The 14,138-nt window shown below is 47.3% G+C and overlaps 2 protein-coding genes across 3 annotated transcripts; both read right to left on the reverse strand.

Moving 5' to 3' along the window:
* Positions 1 to 225: 225 nt before the first annotated feature.
* On the reverse strand, positions 226 to 2,084 carry LOC136497894 (metacaspase-1-like). Its single transcript, XM_066493782.1, has 5 exons — positions 1,619 to 2,084; positions 1,188 to 1,518; positions 961 to 1,081; positions 646 to 843; positions 226 to 564 (listed from the first exon to the last, which is right to left on the reverse strand). The coding sequence occupies exons 1-5, from the start codon at positions 2,040 to 2,042 to the stop codon at positions 505 to 507; spliced, it is 1,134 nt and encodes a 377-aa protein (XP_066349879.1). The 5' UTR covers positions 2,043 to 2,084; the 3' UTR covers positions 226 to 504.
* A 9,541-nt stretch (positions 2,085 to 11,625) lies between these two features.
* Positions 11,626 to 13,753, reverse strand: LOC136497901 (metacaspase-1-like). 2 transcript variants are annotated; one of them, XR_010769459.1, is made up of 5 exons: positions 13,080 to 13,753; positions 12,522 to 12,988; positions 12,205 to 12,399; positions 11,988 to 12,113; positions 11,626 to 11,913 (listed from the first exon to the last, which is right to left on the reverse strand). XR_010769459.1 is itself a non-coding variant. In XM_066493796.1 (4 exons), exons 1-4 carry the CDS (start codon positions 13,498 to 13,500, stop codon positions 12,054 to 12,056), a joined length of 1,143 nt encoding a protein of 380 aa, XP_066349893.1. In that variant the 5' UTR covers positions 13,501 to 13,753; the 3' UTR covers positions 11,626 to 12,053. The 2 variants fall into 2 exon arrangements, 1 of the variants encoding a protein (XP_066349893.1); XM_066493796.1 differs by having other exon boundaries at positions 11,626 to 12,113.
* Between the last annotated feature and the right edge of the window lie 385 nt (positions 13,754 to 14,138).

Below are 14,138 nucleotides of genomic sequence, written 5' to 3' on the forward strand. Positions count from 1 at the left end.
CGGCGCCGGCAGCGCAGATTTTGGTCGAAATAACCTGAGTCTTAGGCCATGTTTAGTTCCCTCCCAAAACATCAAATTTTTTAAGATTCCTCGTCACATCGAATACGAAAACGCATGCATAAAGCATTAAATATAAATAAAAAAATAAAACTAATTACACAGTTTAGACGAAATCCACGAGACGAATCTTTTAAGCCTAATTAGACTATGATAGGACAGTAATTGTCAAATAACAACGAAAACGCTACAGTGTCGTTTTGCTAAATTTTTCGCAATCTAAACTGGGCCTTAGCGTATCCGACACCTGTTGCTGTGCGCTACGCAAAAGATGCTGGTGTGTTTGGCGCGTGGCACGACTTGATTCACGTGTAAAATATATTCACATGCCAGATATGCACAGGCTTGAACTGACGGATCGAGTTACACACGGACACACCGGGTACAGCACAACAATGACATTCAGATCAAGTTACGAATTAGCTAGCAGCCGACGAGACGACCAAATCAGAGCAGGAATGGCTTCCTGTAGATGTCAAACATCTCTGAAGAACAAAGCTGAGGCTCCTGCGTATATACATGCAGCCGAGAGTGAGTGAGGGGAGTGGCGGTCCAACAATCACGCCGTGTCGAGATGAAGAAGATCACCTGCACACCGCTGGACGGGATCATCCAGCGGACGAAGGAGCCGAGCCTGCCGGGGAGGCGGCGGCTCCCCTGGCCGTCACGGATCCTCGTCCTCATCGCGCTCAGCAGCCGCCCGTACGTCGTCCCCGGCTCGGCCTCCACGGCCTTGATGAAGCTGTCCGTCATGGCGCCGATCGAAGACGACTCATCAGAAAATCCCTGTTTTCAATGCATCATGTTCATATCCATGATCAACGCATGCAACATCTGAACCTGCATCTCATCAGAACTGTTTCGACAGCAGAGGACGGAGTTTTGGTTGGGAGCTGGACATACGCTGGCGTCGGCGGACTTCTGGTCGTCGCTGCAGCCGCTGATGGAGATGGCCAGGCCTCCGTTGGGCCGCTTCGTCATGCCCGAAGGGCAGGAGTGATTCTCCCACTGCCAGTACCCAGTTCTTGAAATGCAGATCGATCATCAATGCGTCATTTTCTGATAGATTTGTTCTGAACATCTGTAGCTGAAATGCAGAGCCTGCAAGCAACTGCATGGTACCTACATACCTGGACATGCGGCAGAGGTAGGGGAGGTCGAGGATGGTGCCGCTGTGGCAGGTGTCCACGATGGCGTGCAGCTTCACGCCCTTGCCCAGCGGCCGCACGATGATCTCGTTGATCTCGTCGTCCAGGATCTTGCCGCTCCGCTCGAAGTCCATGGGGCACAGCGCCTCGTTGTACCCGTCCACCTCGTCGTCGTTCATGTCCAGCTTCTGCACGCCGTGGCCGGAGAAGTGGAACACCAGCGAGTCGCCGCTGCGGGAGTCCTCCACGAGCCACCGCATCGCCCGCAGCAGGTTCTCCCTCGTCGGCACCCTGGTGGGGTCACTCTCCTTCTCTGTCGCCAGTCGCCACACATGCAAGAAATCCATCAATCTGCGGCGGTGGCTCTTGATGAACGACGATCCAATCCAAGCAAGTTCATTGGTTTACTTTACCAGTGAGCTCCAGGATGCAGGCGCTCGGGAACCCGAACCTGTCGCAGAGGAGGCTCCTCATCTCCTTGACGTCGTTGACCGTGCCCCGGAGCTCATGCTTGGTGCCCGTGTAGCTGACCCCGACCAGGAGCGCCCGCTTGCTCCCGCCGCCGCTCACCCTCCTGGGGTAGCCCGCCGGGATGTCGATGAGCCCCGCGGGGACCGGCGGCGGCCGCGGCAGCGAGGCTGCCGCCGCGAGCGTCCTCGTCATCGTGGCGCTCTCGCCCACGGCGCCGCCGCGCTGCTGGTGGTGGTGCTCGATGCGCGTCACCCCGTGGCAGAACGCGCACCGGACGCTAGGGCCGGACCCTGGCGGCGGCGGCGCCGCGAGGCCCATGCCGCAGTGGCTGCACCACGACGTCGCCACCGCCTTCCCGCTCGCCATGCCCACCGGCCTCGTGTTGCCCCCGTCTTTAACACGTACGCACAGTGTTGTGCACTATAGCTTGTAAGTGAAGCAACGGTTCCTTTATTCCAAGGACCGAACAAATTAAACCTGTGGGCCGTCATCTGCCAGCTGCTTTCTTCGATCTGTGGTTAACACAGAATGTGATTCGTGCCATACTGTTTTGTGCGCTGTACGAGCTTTGTTGACATAAAAAATGTGCCAATATAGAAATATCTGCCTAAACCAGCCAGGCTAGTTTCTCTGCGACAAACCTGCCGGGCCGGTTCCCAAACCTATCAGGCCAATCTTCCTGTTTTGTGTGTCTTCAGCAATCATTGAATTGTGCCGCTGACAATCTTTGCAGCTGCTCCCTCCGTCCTCCGTCCCTCCATCCCTAAATAAATATAAAAAAAAAATTCATGGTGCCTCTATTAAACAGCTGAAACCATCCCTGAGGCACAAATTTCAGGTTGGCTATTGGGTTAGATAGGTGACATTTAAATCACAACCAAATTTAAATCCGGTTCCCCTTCCGATGTACGATCCAGGGGAGTGGGTCCTCTCCGGATGCACCTCAAAGCTCTAGTGAAATCGCCGGCGCACCATCAGAGACCTCTGATGCTCTCTTCACTTCTCAATCATCTGTGCATTAGCTCTATAACGAAACTCCGGTGCTCACACCGGAAGTATGTCTTGTACGTCTTCCTTACTGCCTCGTACTAGGCCTCACCAAAAAAAAAACTCCGGTGCCACCGGAAAAACCCCGATGCTCATTGCACCTCTCCTGTGTTCCTTGAGTGTTCTTTCTACGCATCCATTTTTTTAGGTTTCACTTGTATGATGTTCTGAGCTTCATTCTTATCTTCTTGAGTATTCAAAGCACCTATTTGATTCTCATTTGAGTTATTGATTGCTTGATCTCTACCTTATCCTAACTCAAGTCCATCTCTTGCATCAATAGTAGTACTAGGTACCTTGTATACTAGAAAATGTTGTAAGTCCTAGTGGTTCTATTGTCTATCAACATGTATAAGAGAAAACATTGTTAGTACTAATGGTTATATTGTCAACCACAAAAATCACTAAACCCTTGCTAGGGTCCATATTTCTAACAAGGATATTCACCTCTTGCACTATTCCGCTTCAAGACTTCCTCTCCTTGCGCGATATTGGATGGAAGTATATTCAGCTCAGATGTACTGGGTGAAGGGGGACCGTGACGCCTAAGAGGGTGGGTGAATTAGGCAACTTAAAAGTCTAACTCTAAACTATGACATCTTTTTCTATTCTTTGCAAAGCCTATGCAAAAGATAACCTATCTAAATGTGCAACTACGATTTTGTTAGTGTGTTGCTATCTCTACCGCAAAAGGAGTTATGCAAACAATGTAAATGCGGAAGTTAAAGAGTAAGGTAGAGATATGCAAACTCCAATCGACGACTCCGGTATTTTTACCGAGGTATCGAGAAGCATGCAAGCTTTCCACTTGTCCTCGTTGGAGCCCCTCGTAAGGAATCCCTCGCAAGGGCCAAGCTCCTGGTCGGGTAACTCCGTGGATAGCCCCGGGCCTTCCCCACGCGCAAGTGGGTCTCTGGTGTGCCTTCCGGCAAGCCTCTCCTGGACCGCTTCCCGCCATCTTCACTATCAAGCTTCCGATCGAACCGCCGCGGGTCTTATTCCTTTTGGTACACGGTGGCGGCCACACCACAAATGTGGTTGGTATGACCTCGCAAGACTACAAGCCCCTCCGATGTACAACAATGGTACGCACAAGCACCAAGTAGTAAGAGGTATGCAAACCTCACTAAACACTAGGCCTAAACCTAGAGCAAGCGCATAAGCGGTGGTTTAATCAACCTAAGCACTTTGCAAAGCACCTACGCTAATCACCTAATGAATCACTAAACACTATGCAAGTGGAGATCACTAAAATAGTGTATCAACACCCTTGGTATGTTTTCTCAGCTCCACACCACTCAAATGGCCGGTTGGGGGGTCTATTTATAAGCTCCACTAATAAAGTAGCTGTTGGGGACGAAACCCACCTTCCTGCTACTGACCGAACGTTGACCACGTCCTGACCGGACGCGTCCGGTCGTCCCGACCGTTGGAACGCGTGCGTTGATCGGACTCAGCTTAGAGTCCGATCATCATCGACCGGACGCGTCCGGTCATGCTGGCGTCGCTCTGGAACCTCTCTGGACTTGATCGGACGCTACAGTTCGGGTCCGGTCGATCATCCGCTAACGTCTGGTCACTCACAATGGTCACTTGGTCTTCGGCGCGATCAACTGATCGGACGCTGATGGCGTCCGGTCACATGCCACCGGACGCGTCCAGTCGCAACTGCGTCGCTTTGGAACCTCTCTAGAAACGATCGGACGCTGCACTTCGTGCGTCCGGTCGTCCAGTGCCGCTGTGTCCGGTCACGCTGAAAACATTTCCGTGATGATGAACAGTGTCACCGGTGCGTCTGATCACTGCTTCGCTCAGCGTCCGGTCACCTTTGTCTGGCTCGTTTATTCGCGATCCTGCGTCCGGCATGGATTTAAATAGCGGGCTATAGCAATGCTATAGCGCCGCTATAGCCTCTGGAGAGATCTCCCGCTACGCTATTTCTATTTTTCCGCTATATCATTTATTAACCACTATATTATGCTTTAATGTCGCTAAATTGATTAGCTGTGACTTTAAAATAGCGCTGCTATTTCAACTTTAGCTTTTAGAGTGACAATCTACTTATTATATATTTATCTTTTACTGTTAAGTTGATCTTTTAAAAAATTGAACACTTGAGTCTCATAAATTGTGCTATCATGTCATATTAAATAATATTCCCTAGACTCCTAAAGCCTTGAAAACATATTTGTGTTCAGTAATTTTCACGATTCTTGTATTTTTATGAAATAATTACTTGATTTTTATGGTTTTCTTAAAAACTGCTATCTGTCATAGCTCCGCTATAGCTGCGCTATAGCTTATAGCTTCTGGAAAAAAGATACCGCTATTTGCAATAGCCCGCTATTTTAAACCTCGGACTGGTTTCAATCTTCGTGCTTGGACTTTGCTTGACCTTATATGTCTTCTTTGCATCTTCACATGTCTTTCTTGAGGTGTTGATCATCGGATCATCACGTCGTCTTCGTCCAAGTCACATTTTGCATCCTATTGAACTACAAAATAATTACTTGCAAATTTATTAGTTCAATTTAGTTGTGTTGGTCATCAAACATCAAAAATCCAAAGTAAATAGGACTAGGGTCTATTTTCCTTACAATCTCTCCATTTTTGGTGATCGATGACAACACGACCAAAACAAGCAAATAATAAAATTTTTGAAATTTAAAAAATATTTACTTGCTAGGATGCAGTGCAAATGGTAAGGGTATATGATGCTAAAAGATACCATATGTAATATTTTTGGAGACTTATCTTGCCCTTGCAAATGTCCCCATGTGGCATTATGGATTCAAGCCTCTCCCTAACTGCATAATTCACTATCTTCCCTTTCTCGAACCATTACCACTTATAAAATTATTATGATCAGGCTTTGCTTTTGGTCCTACAATTCTCCCCCTTTGAAATCAAACACCAAAAAGGAAAACATTAGTAGCACAAAGGAGGGGTCAAACTTTATGATTCTTTGTATGTGGAGTGGAATAGGTCATAAAATTTGACTCTCACATTATATAGACTAAGCTCCCCCTAAATATATGCATACATATGATAGAGAATGTAGTTTATGCATAATTGGTAAATTAATGCTCAAGGGAGTTTAATCTATATAATGCATGGAGAAAGCATATAAATACCAAAGTGAAATCAACATGATGATATCAGTTTAGAAATACCACATGTGGAAACCAATTTAATTTATACCACTTACAATAGGTGATGGATATTTGAAGTATGATGCTTAACTTCGGAGACTCTATTTTCCTTGCAATGAGACTACTACACACATGATAAGCTTGAAAAAGGTGTTAGTCTCAAAGCATCCAACTTGTAGAGTAACATCCCCCTAAATTTGTGCACACAAGTATGGAATACTTGTAGGAGACATGCACATTGATTTTAGAATAAAAATACCACTTGAAAGATGACATCACATGAATGTGAGAATCATTTTCGAAGGTGATATTCGGGAGAAATTATCTACAATTTTGACTTTGGCACATATTAGATGAACAATTATAAAATAAGCTATGTGTTGTGCTCCTAAACAATTTAAACCATGTAGGTTTGCTCCAAGGGTTAAGAATGAAACCGAACAAGCCTACCCTACGATATACCTAGTGGATGCAAGACAAAAGATTAAACATGCAAATGCAAACCTATGCATGAAAAGAAACTAGATGCTCATTGAAATTGCAAGAAATTAAATCTAGTTACCTAACATGGGAAGATGAATTTGGGTCCATAGTATTCACTAACCCACTAGACAATTACCTGGTCCATAATGATGCACCCATACTTTGCCAAGTCTCCAAATTCTTCGAAGTCCATCGGACTTCTTACTTTTCTTTCGGGATCCAAACCTTCTTGGTGCTCTTCATATTAGAAATGATCTCCTTTGGCACCCAAAAATGTTTGACCCCATTGTTGGTTTGCTTGTTCACCTTGATGGTCACCACCTTGTTATTTTTTTCTTCTTTAACAAGTATGGTGTTGAGGCCTTCTTGTCCACCTTGTTGGTGTAGGTGTTGGAGAGCTTGCTTGTTTGCTTTTTGTTTTTCTCTTTCTTCTTATCTCCTCCCCCATTCTTCACCTTAAACTCATAGGACTTGTAGCCTTCTTTGTGGTATACGTAGCAAACCACGGTTTGTCCTTCATCAAGCTTATTCACTTCCTTAACGGTGTTATCTTGATGAAGTTGGGCTTGCTCCGTTTTGCCTTTTACTTGAGTCAAGTCCTTGGTAAGGCGAGCCACTTCTTGCTTGAGTTGCTCATTCTCCATTGCAACCTCTTGTGTGCATGTATCTACAATAACTTTCTCAACACAAACTTGGTTGTACAAAGGTGAGTCTAAACATAAATCATTGCAAGAAATAGAAGCATCCTTTTTAGGCATGTCAAAGATAGAACTTTTCCTTTTAGGTGCCTCGGTGGGGGTAGAACCGATGGCTTCAAGATTAGCAACTTTATTAGTTAGCTCATCACAATATTTGCATATAGTTTCTATTTTAGCAAGCAAACTTTTATAAGCATCTTGTGAGCTAGCTAACTTTTATTTTAATTTTTTATTTTTCTTTACAAGTTGCTCATCATTGATTGTGCATGCATTTGTTGTTGCACTAGCCTCAAGTTACTCAATTTTAGTAGATAGCTCCATATTAAGATTGGTAAAAGTTTCATATTGTTCAAGCAAAGTAGCATAAGCTTGTTGTGAGCTATCTAGTTTTTTTTTTAATTTTTCAAGCTTCTTTTGTTGACTAGTACAAACTTTAGCAAAGTTAAGATTTTCTTACACAATTTCATCATAAGAAGGTAGCTCATCATCACTATCACTATTATTGTCACTATCACTAGGGATAGGCTTTTTGTTACCTTGTGCCATAAGGCACACACGTGAGGTGCTTGATGATGAGTGCTTGTGCCCTCGCCTCTTGTGATGGTCTTCTTGTTTACTTGAAGAATCATCCCATGACCTTATTGATGTGAGGGCTTTATCCTTGCACGCCTTCTTCTTTGTCTTGGGTGTGGGCATGTTTGGACAAACTTCCACAAAGTGCCCCAACTCGTGGCATCCATAGCATCATTTCTTTATTTGCTCATTTCTTTGATTGGTGAAGATGAAATCTTGAATTTGGATGGGCACACCCTTGACATTGAGCACTTGGATCATCTTCTCCATCTTGTTGATGAGTTTGATTGATTTTTCATTAAGGTCGGAGGTGGAGGAGGAAGATTGATCATCATCACTTGAATCTTCATCTTCATCATCCTCATCTTCTTCTTAATCTTCACTTGAGGAGCTTGAGCTTGTATCAACTTGCTTGCCCTTCATATTCTTTTTCTCACTACATGTGAGAGCTTTGCCTTTGCTTGATGAAGAGGCTTCTCTTGACCCATCTTGCGTGACATTTCAAATGCCACTATCTTGTCAATGACTATGGCCAGGGTCATGGTGCTCAAGTCCTCCATGTTGTGAAGGATGGTGATGATGCTTGCATATTTCTTTTATGGTAGCACGGAGATGATCTTCCTCACGATGTCCGCATTATCTAGCTTTGTTAATCCTATTGAATGGAGCTCATTGATAATTAGATTCAAACGAGAATACATATCACGAATAAGCTCATCATCATTCATTTTAAAGGAATCATAATTTTGTTTAGCTAGACAATGTTTTTGCTCACGGACATTAGTTGTGCCGTCATGGAGCTCTTGGAGTTTTAACCAAATTTCATGTGCCGTATTTAAAGTGAACACTTGGTTAAACACATCCATGCTAAAAGATTCAAACAAGTAATTTTTAGCTCTAGCATTGAAATGAATTTTTTTCTTCACTCTTTGTGGATTTATCGGGATTCTTAATGGGTTTCATCTAGTCACGAGTGACTCTCTAAACACTCAAATCTACCGCCTCAAGGTAACAAGCCATTCTAGCTTTATAGTAGGGGAAGTTAGTACCATTAAAGTGCGGAAGACTATAGGTATCCATCCCAACCATTTTAAATAGCGTCGGCTCAATGGCGGTGAAGCCAAAGGTCCAAATTGAGCCAACTGGCTCTGATACCAATTGAAGGGGGGCCGTGACACCTAAGAGGGGGGGGGGGGTGAATTAGGCAACTTAAAAGTCTAACTCTAAACTATGGCCTCTTTTTCTATTCTTTGCAAAACCTATGCAAAAGATAAACTATCTAAATGTGCAACTGCGGTTTTGATAGTGTGTTGTTATCTCTACCGCAAAAGGAGTTATGCAAACAATGTAAATGTGAAAGCTAAAGAGCAAGGTAGAGATATGTAAACTCCCGTCGATGACTCTGGTATTTTTATAGAGGTATTGAGAAGCGTGCAAGCTTCCCCTAGTCCTCGTTGGAGCCCCTCGCAAGGGCCAAGCTCCCGGTTGGGTAACTCCGTGGATAGCCCCGGGCCTTCTCCACGCACAAGTGGGTCTTAGGTGTGCCTTCTGGCAAGCCTCTCCCGGATCGCTTCCCGCCGTCTTCACTATCAAGTTTTTGGCCGAACCGCCGCGGGCCTTGTTCCCTTTGGTACATGGTGGCGGCCACACCACAAACGCGGTTGGTGTGATCTCGCAAGACTACAAGCCCCTCCAATGTACAACAATGGTGCACACAAGCATCAAGTGGTAAGAGGTATGCAAACCTCACTAAACACTAGGCCTAAACCTAGAGCAAGCGCATAAGTGGTGGTCTAATCAACCTAAGCACTTCGTAAAGCACCTACGCTAATCACCTAATGAATCACTAAGCACTATGCAAGTGGAGATCACTAAAATGGTGTATTAACACCCTTGGTATGTTTTCTCAGCTCCACACCACTCAAATGGCCGATTGGGGGTCTATTTATAAGCCCCACTAAGAAAGTAGCCGTTGGGGACGAAACACAGCTTTCTGCTACTGACCGGACGCTGATCATGTCCTGATCGAACGTGTCTGGTTGTCCCGACCGTTGGAGCACGCGCGTTGATCGGACTCAGCTCAGAGTCCGGTCATCATCGACCGGACGCGTCCGGTCGTGCTGGCGTCGCTCTGGAACCTCTCTGGACTCGATCGAACAATACAGTTCCTACGTCCGGTCGATCATCCACCAGTGTCTGGTCACTCACAATGGTCACTTGATCTTCGGCGCGATCAACTGATCGGACGCTGATGGCGTCCGGTCGCATGTCACCGGACGCGTCCGGTCCCAACTGCGCCGCTCTGGAACCTCTCTGGAAACGATCGGACGCTGCACTTCGTGCGTCCGGTTGTCCAGTGCTGCCGTGTCCAGTCACGCTGAAAACATTGCCGTGACGATGAACAGTGTCACCGGTGCGTCCGGTCACTGCTTCGCTCAGTGCCCGGTCACCTCTGCCTAGCTCGTTTCTTCGTGATCTTCGTTCGGCTTGGTTCCAATCTTCGTGCTTGGACTTTGCTTGACCTTGTATGTCTTCTTTGCATCTTCACATGTCTTTCTTGAGGTGTTGATCATCGGATCATCACGTCGCCTTCGTCCAAGTCACGTTTTGCATCCTATTGAACTACAAAACAATTACTTGCAAATCCATTAGTCCAATTTGGTTGTGTTGGTCATCAAACACCAAAATCCAAAGTAAATGGGCCTAGGGTCCATTTTCCTTACACTGGGAAAGGTGTTTCCATCTACTTTAAGGGAGATATTATGTCTAGTATGCCCCGGTTTGCCGCTCCCACCACCTTCAGTCCCGTTTCCGTTGGGTGATCCCTCGGATGGAGGGAAGTGATAGATCGACATAGCTACAAGGGGTGTCGTGGATGCACAATGGCCATGGTGTGCCGATGAGTATATGTTGTTTGGTGGTGGCGCTCTTAAACGAACAATGGTCGTTTTATGGGTCGTGTCATGCCTTATTGGCTTGTCTCTTCATTTGTATTTGTATGTGAGTTGTGTTCCTCTTGTTTCTTTGTTGTGCCCGGTGGTATCTTCTACTTGTGTAATCTGTTCTTTGCTCCTTTGTTGTGTCCTGTTGTACTCCTACTTTTTGTAACTCTGTGCTTTGCCACACTTATCATGAGAAGTTCAGGTCAACAATCGCCTACCATAGTTGCCCTCAAAGAAATAGATTCAATTCAGTCCTTATCATTCCTTGTAGGAACACTGCATATATCATTTGAGGTTGGCTTTTTGATGTTGAATGGTTCATGATTACCTTAGCCCACTTAACTAGGCCCATGGTACTCGGGGCCCCTCTGTCCAAGTTCAAGCATACAATAACTTCTTTGTGCATATGCCAGATTAATTACCCTAAGAAAGAAGTGAAGGAATGGTTGGGCATTTGTGATGCATGTCGCGTTAGATGTTGAGAGATATGGGACGGGCGGAAGATTTGTGCTTAAGAAAAGAAAGAATAATTTACACTTGTGAAATACTTAATTATGGGTGAATCACACGTGTATATCGGAGCATGTGGGAGACAGATAATGGGTCTGTTTGGTTCAGCTATGAGACGTGGAAAAGCTGTTGTGAAATATGTGTTGTGAAAAAGAGTAAGTTGTTTGGTTAAAACAACTATGAGACATATCCCCTCTCTTTTATCTCCTTTGAAACAGTTGTAAATGTTTATCTATTTTCAGTAAAAGCAGAAAGGTGAAAGGCAAAAGCAGGGTCTAAGATGCTCCTAAAACTATACTAATTGAAAACAGTTGCTTTTGGAAAAGCAGCTTCTGATTGTACCCGTTTATTTGGTGTTCTACCTTTTGACAGCAGAATCACTTTCCAGAAGCTGAACTAAACACAACCAAAGTAAATAGAGAAACCTCTAGACAACTTCTCGCTGGCTGCCTCCCCTGGCAAAAAAAAGTGCAAGGGAGAGCCCGGTAAACCAATTCGATGTATTATGTTTTACACATTGAGAAGAAGAAATAAAGAGCTCATATTTCTTTGTGTTAACATTTGCTTTGTGTGTATGCACTGATCAATGGGACAATTTCTCAACAACACTTATGAATCAGCATATATCATCAATTTTTTCATCAACAAAATTTCAGTCAAAAGAACCGCCTCTATCTCACTGTGTGAGCATAACTAATTTCCTGTGTGCCTGCAAGAAGCTGTGGTTCCCGACATGGCGTTGCCAACATCTCAGTTCCACTTTCCACTATATATGTAGAGTTTATACTCAAAGAGATCAATATCCTGCACGCCTTCTAGCTCCTTCACGCCGCTGGTTAACAGAGCACATCACTTGCAAGTATATAATAACTGTACTTGTAGTATAAAGGAGACAAAAGAACACACCTAGGAACCGTGTTCGTATGTATAACGTGCGTGCAGAGCTAATCTCGCAAATTTAAAGGAAAGGAGTCACAAGAGAAAGGGTTTCCTGTAGATGTCGAATGTTTCTGAAGCGCACAGCTGGGGCTCCTGCGAAACCAAAATCCAATGTACGATCAAGCAGGCACCGGAGTCCAGAGCAGCAATATAATGCACGTTTTCGTTTCAGAGTAATTTGTACCTGCGCGCAGCTGAATGTGATGACCCGGCGGAAGAAGGTGCCGATGGGGCCCGGTATGCCGAACTCCCCGCCGTTGTCGCGGATGGTGGCCCTCATCGCCGTCAGCAGGCGGCCGTAGGTGGTGCCCGGCTCCGACTCCACCGCCTTGATGAAGCTGTACGTCATGGCGCCGGTGGAGGCAGACCCCGAGAACGCCTGCACGTACAGTGGACGGACAAGAACATTTGAGCAAGGCTAGTAGTGTTTTCGAGCGCTGTGGTGGCGTTTCTTGTCCATGCAAGCAGTGAGCTTTCGGGTCTCAGACTCTCAGTACTGACCGTGGTGTCCTGCGACGTTTGGCTGTCGCCGCAGCCGCTGATGGAGATGGCGAGGCCGCCGCTGGTGCACTTGGTCTCGCCGGAGGAGAGGCGGGTCTGCTGGTTCTCCCACTGCCAGTACCCGGTCCTGGACAGGCGGCAGAGGTAGGGGAGGTCGAGGATGGTGCCGCTGTGGCAGGTGTCCACGATGGCGTGCAGCTTCACGCCCTTGCCCAGCGGCCGCACGATGGCGGCGTTGATCTCGTCGTCCAGGATGACGCCGCCGCCGCGCGTGTCCTCGAAGTCCACGGGGCACAGCGCCTCGTCGTACCCGTCCGCCTCGTCGCCGTCCCTGTCCAGCTTCTGCACGCCGTGGCCGGAGAAGTGGAACACCAGCGAGTCCCCGGCGCTGGTGCCGTCCACCAGCCACCGCAGCGCGCGCATCAGGTTCGCCCGCGTCGGCACCCGACCAGGCTCCTTGTCCTCCTCTGCAGCCGATGGACAGTTGTTAATGCTAGTAATCATGCCAAGCAAAAAAACTCGAGAAAAGATGAGACGCCAAGACTGTATTATATTTACGCGTGAGCACGAGGATGCAGTCCGCGGGGAAGCCGAAGCGCTCGCGGAGCAGGTAGCTCATGCAGTTGACGTCGTTGACGGCGCCCCTGAGCTCGTACTTGGTGGCGGCGTAGCTGATCCCCACCAGCAGCGCGCGCTTCTTGCAGCCGCGGACGCGCGGGAAGCCCCAGCTCGCCGGCGGCCCCTGGAGCGCCGCCCCGGGCCCCGACGGAGCCTGCTGCGGCGGCGTGAAGGCGTTGATGAGGCCCTTGATGAAGCCCACGGCGGCGTGGTGCAGGCCGTGCGGGCGGCGCTCCACGCGCGTGACGGCGTGGCAGAGCCCGCACCGCACGGAGCGCGCCCCGGGGGCCACGGACAGGTACGCGCCGCAGCCGGCGCACCACGTCGTGCGCTGCGCCTGCGACGGCCGCGCGCTCGCCATGCGGCCTGGGCGGCGGCGTCCGATCCCTCGACGGCGCGCGGGCGACGTGTCAGTCACACCAGACGCACGCACACGTGGGAGAGCAGCTACGGGCCTACGACGAGCTAGAGAGCAGCGGATGGCCAAGGCTCAGGTGCGTGACAAGTGCCAGGTGACGGGTAGGGCGTAGCGTAGGTGTCTCATCCTCTCATACACCCAGGTGCTGACTCATGAGGCGACCATTGTTTTTCTAGATAGCTGGCAAACGTATTCGTGGGTTTTCTCCTTCCTTTCGGTTGTGCTGTGCCATGGCTGCTTCTGCTTGCTTTAGTTTATTCGAATTCGATTCGAGGAGGCGTGTGGGTGAGGGAGAATAGGATTCACATTCCTCTTGCTTGTGGCGGAGTGACTTAAAGGTTTTGAAATGCATATCGAAGGGGAAAATAGAATTAAAAAATAAGTGGCAAGAAGGAGAAGCAGCAGCTTGTCGAGGTGCACAATCGAAAATGCAGAGAAAACTAAAGATGTATGTAGAAACACAATTGAGAACTAGAAGGCACTAAAAAAAGAACGGGAAACTCAAGAAAAAAGAAGGAAAAATGCATAAAAAAACTAAAGATGTATGTAGAAAGAGAATGGAGAAGGCACAAAAAAGAGAA

This window comes from Miscanthus floridulus, chromosome 1 (assembly GCF_019320115.1).
Source record: "Miscanthus floridulus cultivar M001 chromosome 1, ASM1932011v1, whole genome shotgun sequence".
Classification (NCBI taxonomy): domain Eukaryota; kingdom Viridiplantae; phylum Streptophyta; class Magnoliopsida; order Poales; family Poaceae; genus Miscanthus; species Miscanthus floridulus.